We start from the raw sequence: 14682 nt of genomic DNA, 5'->3' as shown, positions 1-14682 counted from the left end.
CTCCAGGAGAGCTGGATAGGGACTGGGGACAAGGGGGAATAGCCTTAAACTGAAGGAGAGTAGATTTAGATGAGATATTAGAAAGAAATTCTTGGCTGGGAGGGTGGGAAGGTCCTGGCACAGGTTGCCCAGAGAAGCTGTGGCTGCCTCATCCCTGGAAGTGTCCAAGGCTAGGTTGGATGAGTTTTGGAGCAACCTGGGCTAATGGAAAGTGTCCCTGCCCATGGCAGGGGGGTGGAATGAGATGATCTTTCAGGTCCCTTCCAGCCCAAACCATTGTGTGATTCTGTGACCTCAGTCAGCACTTGCAACTCCTCTGCTCCCTTCTTCATGCAAACAGCACCTGTCCCCCAATTTTCTCCCTGTTCCTACCTTCTGCATAGTCAGAAGACATCTTCCTTCCACCTTCAGCCTCCTGACCCAGTCCCCACCCCCTGCAGATGTTTTGTTCCCAGCCACTCTACCCCCATTAGCCCAGAGCCCAGGTGGTGAGGGGGCAGCAAGGATCAGGGCCCCACTAGGTTGGGGCCAAAAGATTCAGCCAAAAAGAGGTCAGATTGAAAAATGAAAGTCATATTTTTGGGCGTTAGTGGGCTTTGTGTGTGGGAGCTCAGGGTATTGATTTAGGTTTTTTTTCCTACAACAAGATGATGGAGGTGTGTCTTCACTGAGAGGCAAAGGCAGGTGAAAGAATGTCTGTGGCCTTAGAATCACAGAAGGGTTTGGGTTGGAAGGGACCCTAAAGACCACTCAGTTCCAACCCCCTGCCATGGGCAGAGACACCTTCCACTAGACCAGGTTGCCCAGAGCCCCAGCTGGCCGCCCTTTTTTCCACACTGTTCTTAGGGAAAACAAAGAGCTTGCAGGTATAGAAATACCCCATCAAATCCTTCTTTTACCTGGTGTATCCAAGTGTATCTTGTGTCTGTGCTGAGCCTCTCCAAAGATTTCTGGGCTCCAGATTAACCCTCCTAACTCTGGACGTTTAGGGACAAATCCTGGAGGTGGTGGAGTGAGTCAGGACTTGCCTTGACCAAGCCCTGGCAAGGCAGAAGAACCATCTCACTGCAAAAGTGGAACAGCACCAGGTTCCTCTTCAGGCTTGTGTTTGCTCCTGCAAGTTGCTTTAGGTCCTTGGGATTAATCCATGATCTCTTGGGCACCAAACCAGGACCTTCATCTCATCCTCAGGAGACCTGGGAATTGCTCTGCTTCCTGGCACAGCCACGTCTGTGCCTCACTTTCCTGTCTCTGCCTGGTAATATTCCAACCTCACTGAGGTATCATGAAGTTTAATTAGCTCCAGGCAAAGCCCTTGGAGATCCTCGGATGAGAGACCCTGTAGAAGCACAAAGCATTAATTTAACGTTATTAAAATAATTGGGTAGTGGCTGGTGAACAGAGGGTTAGTGTTAGCAGGATTTATTCTTAATGGGAGATGAGGAGGAAATAACATTCCTCATGGTTCAGTGGTAGGACCAGCTTCTTAGTGTTCATACTAATAGTTTTGGACAAAGCAGGACACTTGGAATTGTGAGAGAAGCAGCTGGTAATGAAATAGCAGCTGCTATTAAGACACACAGAGAAGTGCAGTGTCTGCACCATAATCTTATTCAAATCAGTTCAGGAGTGGGAAATGCTCTTTTAGGTGCCTTAAGTGTAATGTGATGCCACTGGGTGGGAGTTACACATGAGGTAATTATAGCATGAATAGCAGGGAATTAGGGTGTATGGCACAGGAAGTGATCTCTGCACGTTGACATCCCCAGCATGTTGCAGTTAGGGGGGATTTTATTAAAGCAAAACAGTTATTGGCAGTACAAGGTATTTTTTTTCTTCATGAACCATGGTAGACACACCAGATGAGAGCAGAGCAGAGTCACAGGAATCTCCCAGAGCCCAAAATACACCCTGACCCTCCACAGGGACAACAGGAATGATGAGCTGGGGTCGGGATATTTCATTACCCCTCTCACAGTCTGAGTGCTGGCAGCTCAGGTGACCACTTTCATGAGGGGGGAACTTGTGTCTGGAGGTACTTATTTATTAAAAGTCCCTTTTGCCTTTTTTTACAGTTTGCTGAACTTGTGGGGCTGCAGTGTCCCCTCTGGGCAGTGCCTTCAGCAGTTGGGTGCTTTGTCACGTTTGTTTCTGCATCTCAGCCTCCACCACTCAGGGATTTGGGATTGGTGCTGGAGGGCAGCACTTTGCTCTGCACACGCTGAAACAATTTTCTCTGCTTTCTCACCCCACTCTTGGGGGAGGGCAGAACATTTTTGGCAGCACAGAGGAGGGCTGGAAGCTTTATGACAGGTACCTTTTTGTGCTCCCCTGAATCACAGAATTATGGAATGGTTTGGGTTGGAAGAGACCTTAAAGATCATCTCCTTCCACCCCACTGCCATGGGCAGGGACAGCTTCCACTAGCCCAGGTTGCTCCAAGCCCTGTCCAACCTGGCCTTGGACACTTCCAGGAATGTGGCATCAGTAACTTCCCTGGGCAACCTGTGCCAGTGCCCCACCACTCTGAGCAAAAAATGTCTTCCTAATACCCAGCTTAAATCCTCCCTCCTTCAGGGTAATCCACCACAGGGAAAATCCACCACGTTTTGCCTCTGAGGAACCTCAGCTGCAGGTGCTGGGCACACACCTTGGGAGAGTGCAGTTTGTCAACCCACAGGATGCTCCTTCTGCTCCAGCTCAGGATAGAGAAGGTGTTCAAGGAGGAGATGCAGAGACCATGGGGACAAGGCTCTGAAGAAGAGCCTTCATCCCTCTCTCCTGCATGGGCAAACCTGCAAAACCCACTGGCAGGCAGCTGCATTCCTTTAGTCTTGGTTTCAGCAGCAGCTGGGATCAGTTCCCTGGGGGAATTATGTTACTGTGATGTTGACCTCAGAGCCTGAACCCTGCTGGTGACCCAGAGCCAGCTGGGCAGAACTCCTCCATCATCAGACTCAAGCACAGGCACAGTTGGGTGTTTTGGGGTTTTTTAAATTGAGAAATACCATTGAAAAAGTCACAGAGTCGAAGTCAAAAGTTGGGAAGTGGAAGAATTGAGGTCACCGTGGAAGAAAGGAATAATAACCTGTGATCCTCTAATTAAAGTCCAGCTTTCAGTGTGGGAGTGCAGGGAGAAGAATTGGAAGTGCAGAAGCTCCTTTCAGTCTGGCTGTCCCTAATTCCTGAGACCCTGACACTGCAACTTTAACATTTTATTAAAACCAGGCTTAGTTTGGTTTTTCATAATTTCATTATTATTTGGATGGGAAAATATTAAGGCTTCAAGATATTAAGGCTTCAAGACACATCAATCAAATATAGAGTGAGTTCTTGGTCTCAAAAGTTACATGTCTTAGATGTGTATAACCTGTAAACAGCAAGATAAAATGTGGATTATTATATTCCTGCTCAGTGATGGGATTAGGAATACAAACCTTATTCCTAGATGATTAATCTACATCCATAGACTTGAATTGAGCCTGGGTATCTGCCCATTAAAAAATTTTAGAAAATCCAAATATTTCTGTTGTGCTACAGGTGGAGGAAATGAAAGGGAGGTAGAAGGACATCTTGAACAATTTGGGTGCTTGTGTGTTCGCAAGACCAAAAAGGGTTTTCCTTCCAGGCTGCTCTCAGGAGAAGAGTTCCCACACCCTGCAGAGCTTTCATGGGATTGCTGTGGCTGTTTGGTTTATGGAATTGCTTAGAAAAATCTCAGGTCAGCATTTTGCCACTTGGCTTTCATGCCACCGTAGGGGACTCGCAATTTTGGGGGCAGTTAATCAGATATTGGTCCAACCCTCTGGAGAATGCCCGCTTAAAATTCCTGATCCAGCATGCGGAGGCACTACAGGAGAGTTAATGGGATGGAGGCTTCTGAGGAACGGAGAGCAGGAGCTGCAATGCTGCTCTTGCTCTCTCAGACCTGCAGAGCAAACCCAGAGCGTGCTGAGAATGGCAGAGATCTCCTTTTGTGACTCCTGCCTCTGGAAATGCACAGCTTTCCTCTACCAGAAAGATGGAGAAATTGGAGTTTGAAGTTGGGGTGTTCATTTTATCTGGTGTCAGACACCAGAGAGAAGCCAAGCCCTAAAGTTTTAGGTCACCCCAAGATTTTTAATATTATGGTTACCTATATATTGAGGAGTTTTTTGCACGTGTTTCCATGGGTCCTTATCTGCAAATCCCCAGGTAGGTGCAGTCTCTTCTCCAGGGAACAAAGACATTGAGGGGTGATCTTGGAGCTACAGCTCCAGCAGCGCCCACGTGCTCTCACAACTAAAACTCTGAAGTCTGGGAGCAGATGAATAATTTAACAGCCACACTTAGTCTTTATAGCTGATTTTAATGGGGGGTAATAGCATTGCTAATAACAAAATCCATTGAAGACACCCTCTGCAAGTCCATAACATTAACTTAATGGCAAAAGGTAATTGGCATGCAGTTGGAGCTGTCCTTTTGGATTAACCCCACGGATTTCCAGGCAGACACCTCCCTTGGAGCAATGGCCTTGGGCAGTGCGTGTGGGGTGAAATACAGACGTGGTTCACGTTAAGCAAACGCAGAGCCGGATGGAAACAGGGCAAAAAGCTACTATTTCACATTGCTGGGCTTGTGTTTACACCAGAGAGGTGAGAAGAGAGGCAGTGAGAGGACTGAAAGCACCAGCAGTGAGTGGGTGGTATGAGCTCTGAGGGTCTTTGCAGCCCAGGTGTGTGCACCCACCTCTCTCGCTGAACTGCTGCTGATTGGGAACACCAGAAGTTTTCAGATTCAACCCTCAGCACTTCTAGTCAGGCATTTGCAAAACAGATACCAAAAGCTCCTTAGTCTGCAGGGACTATTTAGCAGCTGCTGGACAGTGGCTTGGAGTGTGGCCCCATCCCCTCAAGAGAGGGACCAGCAGCCCAGAGGTACCACAGGAGTGGAGCATTCTCAGCAGGGCCAAAAAGCAGCTTCTCTACAAGGGCATCCCTGCCTAAGATGTCCCACTCCCCTTCAACAAGAGAGTTTTCAGGGCTGTGGGTTTGGCCAAGGGAAGGTTATGCTGTAGCTGCTGGGGCTTCCACCCATCACCCTCCCTCTTTTCACCGTGTCCTTGCAACTCCCCAGCCTGCTGAGCAATCCCATGCCTGCTGGCACAGGAGTCAGCACTGTCAGGGACATGGTGAGATTCTTGGGGTTGTCCTTTTGAAAGGCCAGGAGTCGGATTTGATGATCCTTGTGGGTCTCTTCCAACTCAGGATATCCTCTGACTATGATTCTATGAACTGGAGCGCTCCAGGACATGAGTTGCCCATCTAGTGCAGTCCCAAAGAGTACAGAGCTGACTTTCCACCCAAAGCTGTTGCTCCTCCCATGTCCCAGGGTTGTCCTCACCCTCCCAGCCTGACTCTGTGTTAACCCTGTGTTATGATCCAGTTATTAAAATTCTTAGAAATGCCTCTGCCTGAATTAAGGTACAAATGAGACCAAATGCCAAAGTCAGTACTATGGGGTTTTATTTAATGGTAAATGTGAGACAGAGAAAGAGAGATGGAAAAAAATAAGAACAAGGGGGGAGGGGGAGAAGAAATGAAATGACAGAGACAGAAATTTAAATAGAAAATGTGTCACCACTCCATGTAACCCGGTGGCATCCTGTGGGTCTGGTTCTTCTGGTCTTCTTGGTGCTGATGGTCCCAAAAAACAGAGTCCACTGGATTAATATTCCCTTGGTGGGGGGGGTGAAGTTTTGCAGTCTCTTGTGACAGGCAGTCCTCTGGTGGTGGGAGGCCTCAAGAATGAGCTTGGGGGGTGCTTTGGGGGTCTTTGATGGTTTATGACCCTACTCAGCTGCCTCTCAGGTGAATGTCCCATGTGTACATGGCCTTCCCGGAGCAGGGGGTTACTCCTTTGGTTTGGTGTGGAGGGATTTCACCATCACACCCCCAAAACCCTTCTCCTCCACCACCCCCTGGGCCTTGTTTACTTCTCCTCAGAGCTGAGATGATTAGACAGCAGTCTCACCTCAAGTCCCCAGTCACACTCCAAATTCCAGTCAGGAGGCATTGGTAGGGGGGAGGCGGGTGCTTCGATGGTCGCAGTTGCTTCCTTGCAGCTTGACAAAAAGCCTTTCTACGATTTTGACAACGCGTAAGACATTCCCAACCCTTCAGCCTGTCACCCCCTGTCCCTCTCTGTCCCCGTTTCCCCAGGTGCACGAGGAAGGAGCGGTGCGAGCGCTCCAGCGAGCCGCGGAGATTCGCCTCGGAGATGAAGCAGTGCGTCCGGCTCACCGTGCATCCCAACAACATCTCCGTGTCCCAGTACAACGTTTTGGTGAGGAATGCTAATCCCTGCTCCCTCCCCCTCGAGTCTAATCTGCCCATGCAGTGTGACAGGCCCCGGGTGTGTGCCACCTGGATCCAGGGAAGGACCGGCAGCTTGATGCAAGAGGTTCTCCAGAGCCCAGTAACTTCCTTTCTGGCACAGAGAAAGATTTGCCATGGGAGGCCTTGGTTATCCCCTGTCTAGAAGTCTAGGAAGGGACTAGAAATAGTCTTCCCTGTTTGCTGTGAGCAGCTGAGGGCAGGTCTGAAGAGATTCTATGCCCTACAGGTGTTGTGTGCAGCCAGTGTTGCTTTTTGCTTCCCTGGGACAGGGATTAGTTTATGCCTTTAGCCCAAGGAACATTATCATGGTTGAAAATTTCATCCTAGAAGAAAGACAGATGAGGGGTACCATGAGTTATTTCAGTGAGCTCCAAGTTCCCATCAACTTGGATGGAAATATCTCCTTCTAAGCCATGAGTTTCAGTGAGCTCCAAGTTCCCATCATCTTGGTTGTTAACATCTCCTTCTAAGCCATCAAAACCTCCACCCTGCTGCAGCTCCAGCACAGTATGGACAGCAGAGCAGAGAGGCAGGATGCTGTGCAGAGGAACCAAAGACTTCCAAGGTTTGTGCTGTCTCTTGTGACTGTCCACAGCACAAGGTTTCACCTTTAAGGCCTTGAGTTACTTGGTCAGCACCCAAAGAAGGCACACAGTGAGTGCTGGCAGAGGAGCAAATGATCCTGATCATTTCCTGGGCTTAAGGCAGGAAATCTCCTGCTGAAGGTCTGACCAGGTTGTGGTTTCTCTCCTGACTTGTGGCAGCAGTACTTTATGTGGTGAGATCCCAACATGCTCCAAGAAGGAGGCAGAGACCCATTTCATTCAGCCTGCCAGAGCTCCGTGGTTTTGACCATACTAGCTTGGGAATTAAGTTGATAATCCAGGCCCTAAAAGCTCCATCTCTGGGTGAGTTTGTCATTAACCCCACACCCTGAAAGGTCCAAATGGAATTGCTCAGGCAGCAGCTGCCAGACACCTTCCAGGGGGAAGATTTTGGAGTGCTGGGACTATTTCAGTGACAATGAAATCAGCCTTTCAAAGCCTGCATGCCCAATCATTGCTGCTTTGTTTCAGCCTCTTAACTTTGCTGTGACTTTACTTTCCTAGGCTTCAAACAAAACTGATCTGAGACATCTTAACTTCTTTGTTCTTCTGGGAGTTCAAGGTTTCTTTTTCTTATTCTCTCAGTAGTTGCTGAATTCTTTCATGTTGAAATAAATCCTGGGGGACTGACTGGCTCAGGGAGACTGGAAATGATAACAGAATAAAAGACCTTTACCTCTGGGTTACTCCCAGGGTGAGACAGCCCAGAGCTGCTGGGATCAGAAGTTGCCAAAATCTATTTGTTGCCCAGAAATGTGCATGAATATTGTGGTGGGAGTCTCAGCCCAGTCTCAGATAAACTGGTGACTCAGCTCATCCAGTCACCACAGAGAGTTTCTTGGCAAACCAGGAGGGAACACCAGCAAACAGATGGCTGGTGGTATCCTTATGGAATCTCACTTGGCTTCTGGCAAAGGGTCAGTGATACTGAGGCAGAGAATTATGTGGTCAGCCAATCTTTTAAATTTTGGGCACTAACAGGGGCTTGGAAAATTTTAACCGAGTCTGTTTCAGTGCAGTGCTGCTGCTCTGGGATTTCTGAGAAGGGCTCCTTGCTGGGGCCAGGATCCATGCTTTCCTCACTGGAGCAGGTCCAGAGCAGGAGTGTGGGATGTAGGACTTCTTGTGTGTTCAGAGTGTGTGCTGGCTCATGGAATTTGTGGCCAAGCACTTCTGCTCTGTCTACTGGTGTCATCTTCTGCATGGCACAGCTTCATTCTGCATCATCCGTGCTCAGAAAGCAACTTGCTGAGCAGAACAGTTTTCCCTTCTCCATTGCTCAGTTTTCCCTTCTCCACTCCCAGCAGGGTGTCAATGAGCTGAGAGAATGGACTCAGCCTGTGTGCTAAATCCATCCAGATATCCAAAGCTTCTTCCTACTCCCCACCCAAGACAAAAAATTCACCTTTCCCATTGCCGTTCCCACTGCCCCAAAATGATCATTGTCTATAAAACCAAGAAAACCTACTCTCACAAACACTTAATGTCAGCCAGGGCTAAGGCCTGTCTGCTCAGCCTTTCTCCCTGGTGTTGCCTGGTGTGAAGAAACAGCTCCAACCTTTCCCTAGGTGAGGAAAACACAGTGTGTGGGAGCAGTAAGGGTTAATGTTGCCTTCTCATCCTCTCCTGCTTTGTCACCTGGACTGACCTCTGTTCTTTGTGCTGGTAGAAACAACACTTCAGCATGCATCTGTGTCTCCTCTCAGTGGCTGTCACCTCAGATGGGGCCTCAGGTAGCTCGTGGAGGAGGCAAGTGTGGAGAGCATCTTTGTCTGGTGGTTGGCTCTAGTGTTTGGTCACAGAAATGCTAAATTTATACTAATTACTGGGGCATCAGCAGGTGCTAAAGTCCCCTGGGATGCCTTCCTGTGTTCAGGCATGATCTGTTGAGTGGAGCAGGACCCTCAGTGATGGAAGGCTGTGGTGCAGGACGGTGGCTGGTCTGGGAAGTCGGCACCATGGCAGTACTTCTCCAAAGCGTGGACATGCTGGAGACCAGCCACGAGATTCCTTCTCCCACAACCATGAGCAATGGCACAGCAATGCCAGAGGCTGTGAACTCTAAAAACATGGCCAGTCCCTCCTTCAAGGCTTTTTTACATATGGCAGGTCCCCTAGAGCCAACTGCTCCCTCGGTGGGATGGGCAGGAGAGGTTTGCTGTGCCTCTAGAGACAGCGGTGGTTTTGTGGTGGACTGAAGGCTGTAACTAGACTCTCCTCACACAGGAACTTGGTGACAGAGTGCTCCCCACCTGCTGATGCTGGGAGAGCAGCCCGTAGAGAGTTAGACTGGAGCGCTCCAGTTTCTCTGGAGTCTGCAGAGAGCCTCTTGTGAGTAGCAGTTCACCTTCCTCAGAAACCGCGGGCCCTGGGGCCACCACCGCCCGGGGCTTCACTGCTGGCTCCAAAGACTCCCTGCCTAACCTGACACTTGCATGACAGATAGTGAGCACTCCTCCACCCCTCCACTGACTCAGCCAGCACTGGGATGCAGTGCAGCTGTCCCTGCACAGCCACAAAGCACTTGTGTCGGCATCGGCATCGGCATCTCATCCCCTTCCCCTCCACTGATTCCCCTCTCCTGAATCGCTGCTTTCTGTTGAAGGAGGATGCTCTCTCTAGCAAGAGGCTCTTTGTCTGACCTCTCCAGTGTAATTCTCTCCTGCTGACCCAGCTCTGTTGTTTGGCTTAGTGTTCTCTCTTCTTTTTTTTCTCTCTATCTTTTCTTCTCTCGCTCCGTCTTTGCTTGCAGCTGGTCTTGGAGACCTACAACGTCCCTGAGCTGTCAGCAGGAGTCAACTGCACCTTCGAGGACCTTTCAGAGATGGATGGCCTGGTGGTGGGCAGTCAGATCCAGTGCATCTCACCAGCTGCCAAAGAGGTGCCTCAGATCATCACAGAGAACGGTGAGTATCCCACAGCTCCCCTGCCTGCACCACTTCTCCCTCCCTGAGTGTTTGAAGGTCCTCACCCCACACCCTTGTGCCTCTCCTGCTCTCTCACCAAGCAGGATTTGGCTCATGGCAGCCTGAGGGCAGGGTCTGGAAAGCACTGGGATTGGTGGGATGCTGGTGGAGCTGCCCAGCAGCACATTGTGGCATGAGCTGTGTGAATTTGCCTGTGTTTCTGTGTGCACACGTGTGCAAGTGTTGAGCTGCAACACCAGGACCTGCCCTAAGGTGCTTGTCTGTGTGACACGAGGTGTTTTCAGACTGCCACCGAGTGGCAGTTACATATATTTAGCAAAGACAAGACATGAATGTGGGATATTCCCTCACCTTTTGCCCAGGCTGCTGTTACACAACCTGGGAACGAGGCTGTACATGCTCTCAACACGTCCCATCTCGTGCAGCAGCCAGAAAGTCCTGCACACCTGAGTGATCCTGTCTGTAAATTCATCCTGTTCCTCCCAGATTTAGATCCCTACTCCTGGCCTTTACTGCCTCCAGCTGTTCCAGACTTGCTGCTGGCTCCCTCTCCTATAGTGGTTCAGCGCAGAAAAATACCTTGTCTCCAAGGATACTTCCCCCATCCACCACTTCCTGCACTTCTTTGTTCCCCCTTTTTTCAATAACACCCGTGGCTCTTTGCAAGGACTTACTGTAAAAACCTCAGCCCTGCTGATCACCCAGTGAGACACAGAGGATGCTGTCAATCTTGTCCTTGGCTTCTTGTGAAAATTTACTGTAAGTTTGCCTCTGAGCATCCTCAGACCACAGAAAATAAAGTGACATGAGCTGTCAGCATCATCTCTGCTGCATGTGCTCTCCTTTTGGTCCCAAAACAAACCCCCAGAAGGTTGTTACCATTTTCAGGTCCTGCTGAGTTATCAATTGTGTTTATAGATGCCAGAAACTATTTCCTTGGTATGGACATCTCTCCCAGGCCAGGCTACAATCAACCAGCAAACAAAAATAGCAATGGAAGCTGGAGGCAGGACAAGAGAGAGAGATTTATGTGCGGTGTGGTTTCAGAGAAGCAGCTTGGAGCAACTTCAGCAGCTGATGCTCCACACCTTGCACAGAGCAAGTGCTCCATGCACAGAGCCAGGGGCTGGATTGGAACCAAAGGATGTGTGGCTCTGTCACATGTCTGATCCCTGGGGCCATCCAATCCTTGCTTCCTGCTTCAAAATACATGGAAGATGCTGCGAAGTTGTTAAATACGGTGTGTTGATGGCAGAGCTGGCGGAGCTAGTAGCACCAGATGGGCAGCAGAGCCCAGCACTGGCAGGAAAACGTGTTTAGTGAAGTGTGTGGTCTGTGCAGTGTCTGTATGTGTGTGTTTGAGTCTGTGTGTGCCTGAAGGTGGGAGAGTGCACGTGTGGCTGCACCCTGTGATGGACTGTCCAGTTTGCTTTGTCCTGATTGATTCGTGAGTCTTTAGGTGAGGGGGAAAATAATGGAATCATAGAATTATAGAATGGTTTGAGTTGGAAGGGAGCTGAAAGATCATCTAGTTCCAACCCCCCTGCCATGGGCAGGGACACTTTCCCCTAGCCCAGGTGGCTCCAAGCCCTGTCCAACCTGGCCTTGGACACTTCCAGGGACGGGGCAGCCACAGCTTCTCTGGGCAACCTGTGCCAGGGCCTCCCCACCTTCACAGGGGAGAATTTCTTACTAATATCTAATCTAAACCTTCCCTATTTCAGCTTAAGGCCATTCCCTCTTGTCCTATCACTACACCCCCTTGTGTGAACAGCACAGAAAGGGCCACCCAAGTAAATCTCAAATTAACTGTGGGTCAGTTCCCCACCAAATTACTGCAATTACTGCACCCACTTATTACCCACAGTGATGGGCTCTGAATAGTGGTTTTGGTGTTGTGGAAAGAGGTAGCAACTGACTGCCCTGTTTGGGAGCAGTGAGAATGAGGAGATGGGGTGTAGGGGCTGAGGTTCCCATGGGTCTGCTATGGAAATGGATGGATCCTTCTGGAAGTGCGATGGGTTGCACGTCCCTCACACTGAGATGGGTTCTTTGCAGCCAAAGACCAGGGGAATGGACCTTGGGGTTAATGGGGTGAGAGAATGTGGAAGAAATGTCCACAGGCCCTTTCCTTCTGGGAACATCAAATGAACCAGCAGCAAGGAGAACACTCTGTTTTAACAGCCTCTGAATTCCAGCCATCTGCCCTCATTCTTTGGGCTTAGCTTTCCTATTTGATGGCTTCAGTCACCATATTTTTGAGATTAGTGAGGTATGATCTAGACCTGTTGTCATGGTCTAGCCCAGACTCTGCTCCCAGGTACAATAATTTCCAGTGGTGAACATGCACTCCATCATCCCAACACCAACAGAGAGGTCACTCTGTTGGAGAACTGGGCTCTAGAAGGATTTTATTGTGCTTTCCACTTCTCTTGAGGACAGACCAGCCAAGGTACTGTGGGACAGCTCCAGATTCAGGCTGGTGGCATGGCCAGCAGTGCTTAACTAGGCTGACAAAGCACTCACACACAGATGTGTCTCTTTTTCCCCCAGGAGACCATCACATTGTGCAGCTTCAGCTCAAGTCCAAGGAAACGGGTATGACCTTTGCCAGCACCAGCTTCGTCTTCTACAACTGCAGCGTCCACAACTCGTATGTTCCTTTCCTTTGATCCCTGCTTCCCATTCCGCCCCTGGATCTGCCACAGAACCCCCTGGTGATGGGCATGTGTCCCTCAGGAAGCTGGTTAGGTGTGGAGGTGACATGGGGTCTGGGTCACTTGTGTGGTAGTCAGGATGATGGGGTCCTTCCCGAGAAGACCGAGAGTATGGGGACCATTTGTTCTGCAGGCAGAGTGTCACATTGGGGCAGTTTGCCACAGAATTGAGTCAGGACTGGATCATGACCTCAGCACGTGGCCCCCTCATCATCCTGTTAATCAGGTGTTTGTGGATGGCTGGATCCTGCCCATAATATGCATCTCCAACCCTCACCCCTCCTGCCATTCCCACCAGCAGGAGCCTGCCCCAGCTGGTTAATATGGGATTGGTCTTTCCAGTCTGGAAGGTTGGTTCGTGCATGATGTGAACTGAGAAGGGAACACCCAGCTGATTCCCTCAAGACCATCTTTTCCATGCTGTGAGCTCCTTTTCTTCCTCCCACCCTATTTTTCTGGGGTTTAGCTGCCACCCAGGGCTGCTCAGGAGCTGCCCCACCAGAGCAGATCTGCAGCTGCCCCACAGAAAGATGCTCTTCCAGTGGGATGATCCAGCCCTGAGCAAGGCTGAGCACCTCTGTCCCCACCACTGAGCCTGTTCAGAAGTGCCAAAAGCACATAATTACTGCGGCTCAGCAATTCACAAGGAAAGGCAATTCCTATTTCCATGTACCTGCTGCTTTGACAAACAGTGTCAGAAAGTAAGTGTTGGTGGGGAGAGCAGGAGAGATGGTGGTGTTAAATATTTATGGCATGTTTTGGTTCCTTACTTGACAAACTGTACTACACTATCCATTTTTAATTCGATGTATCAGAGCAAGCACTTGTTACCAATTTGAAGAATAAGTTGCTGTACCAGAGCTGAAGGTGGATTGGAGTTGAGCAGGAGACAGGGGAGAGGGTGTGTGGATGCCTCTTGGGCTCAGACAAGCTCTGCTGGAGGCAGTTTTTTCTCTCCTGCCCATTAAAAGCCCAGTAAAAGCCAGGAAAATTTACCCCCTTCAAGGTCCCTTCTGGTACTTTAGAGTCTGCAGCTTTATAGGATCTTAAAATCAATAAGGTTGGAAAAGACCTCTAAGATCTCCAAGTCCAACCATCAGCCAGCTCTGCCACCATGTTCACCATCAAACCGTGTCCTCAAGTGCCACAGCCACACGTTTTTTGAACAATTCCAAGGATGGGGACTCCACTACTTCCCTGAGTAGCCTATGCCAGGGCTTTACAACCCTTTAAACGGAAAATAATTTTCTAATACAATATAAACCTCCCCATGGCACAACTTGAGTTCGTTTCCTCTCCTCCTGTCCCTTGTTCCCCGGGAGCAGAGCCTGATTTCCCCTGGCTCCCCGCTCCTGTCAGGGAGTTGCAGAGCCAGAAGGTCCCCTCTGAGCCTTCTTTCCTCCAGGCTGAGCCCCCCCAGCTCCCTCAGCCGCTCCTGCTGCTCCAGCCCCTTCCCCAGCTCCCTTCCCTTCCCTGGACATGCTCCAGCCCCTCCATGCCTTGGATGTGAAGGTCTCCAGAGTGTGGGTGATCAGGATTGTGCAGAGAGTTTATGTCTCCTTTTGGTTGCTGGTGAGCAGACATATATTAAATTTAAAAAGAAGTGTGAGGTAGGTGTAAGTCAGTGCTGTGACACAGCCAGGAGAGGTGTTTGCAGCTCCTACTCTGCAGAGCCCCTGGGGACAGGAGAGCAAAACCTTGTAAGGTGGAGAGAATGGTTCTTACCTACATCCTGAGCAGGTGATGTCCTAAATATGCCCTCTTTCCCAGGTAGCTGCTCCAATGGTCTACACTTCTCTGCTGAGGTGAAGAAAAGAAAAATACAGTTAATATATTTGCAGGAGCCTCCTCACCCTGGTCAGAACTCACACTAATAAACCTGTGGGACACAGGGGGAGAAAATTCCCTGCTCCATCCTTGACTTTTTGAATTTAGTGCATCCCCCTTGGTTTCTGGCCTCTGTGTGGGAGGATTAACGCCATGGAACTGCTGGTGCCCAGGGTTTGCCTTCCATGGGCATCACTTCTCCCACCAGTCCCTTGTTTGGCCACCTTCT

At 49.8% G+C, this 14682-nt stretch overlaps 1 protein-coding gene across 5 annotated transcripts in view; it reads left to right on the top strand.

Moving 5' to 3' along the window:
• PLXNA4 (plexin A4) overlaps positions 1-14682 on the top strand; it is a 449429-nt gene that overhangs the window by 327701 nt on the left and 107046 nt on the right. For all 5 annotated transcript variants that reach the window (XM_017807798.1, XM_017807799.1, XM_017807801.1 and 2 more), the window contains 3 exons: positions 6201-6324; positions 9735-9888; positions 12463-12562. In XM_017807798.1, coding sequence (XP_017663287.1) covers positions 6201-6324; positions 9735-9888; positions 12463-12562 — 378 coding nt within the window. The remainder of the gene's footprint in view (positions 1-6200; positions 6325-9734; positions 9889-12462; positions 12563-14682) is intronic.

This window comes from Lepidothrix coronata, unplaced genomic scaffold (assembly GCF_001604755.1).
Source record: "Lepidothrix coronata isolate B3197 unplaced genomic scaffold, Lepidothrix_coronata-1.0 Scaffold20, whole genome shotgun sequence".
Lineage (NCBI taxonomy): Eukaryota > Metazoa > Chordata > Aves > Passeriformes > Pipridae > Lepidothrix > Lepidothrix coronata.
Note: the sequence above shows the minus strand (reverse complement) of the source record. Positions and strands in the feature narration are given on the sequence as shown.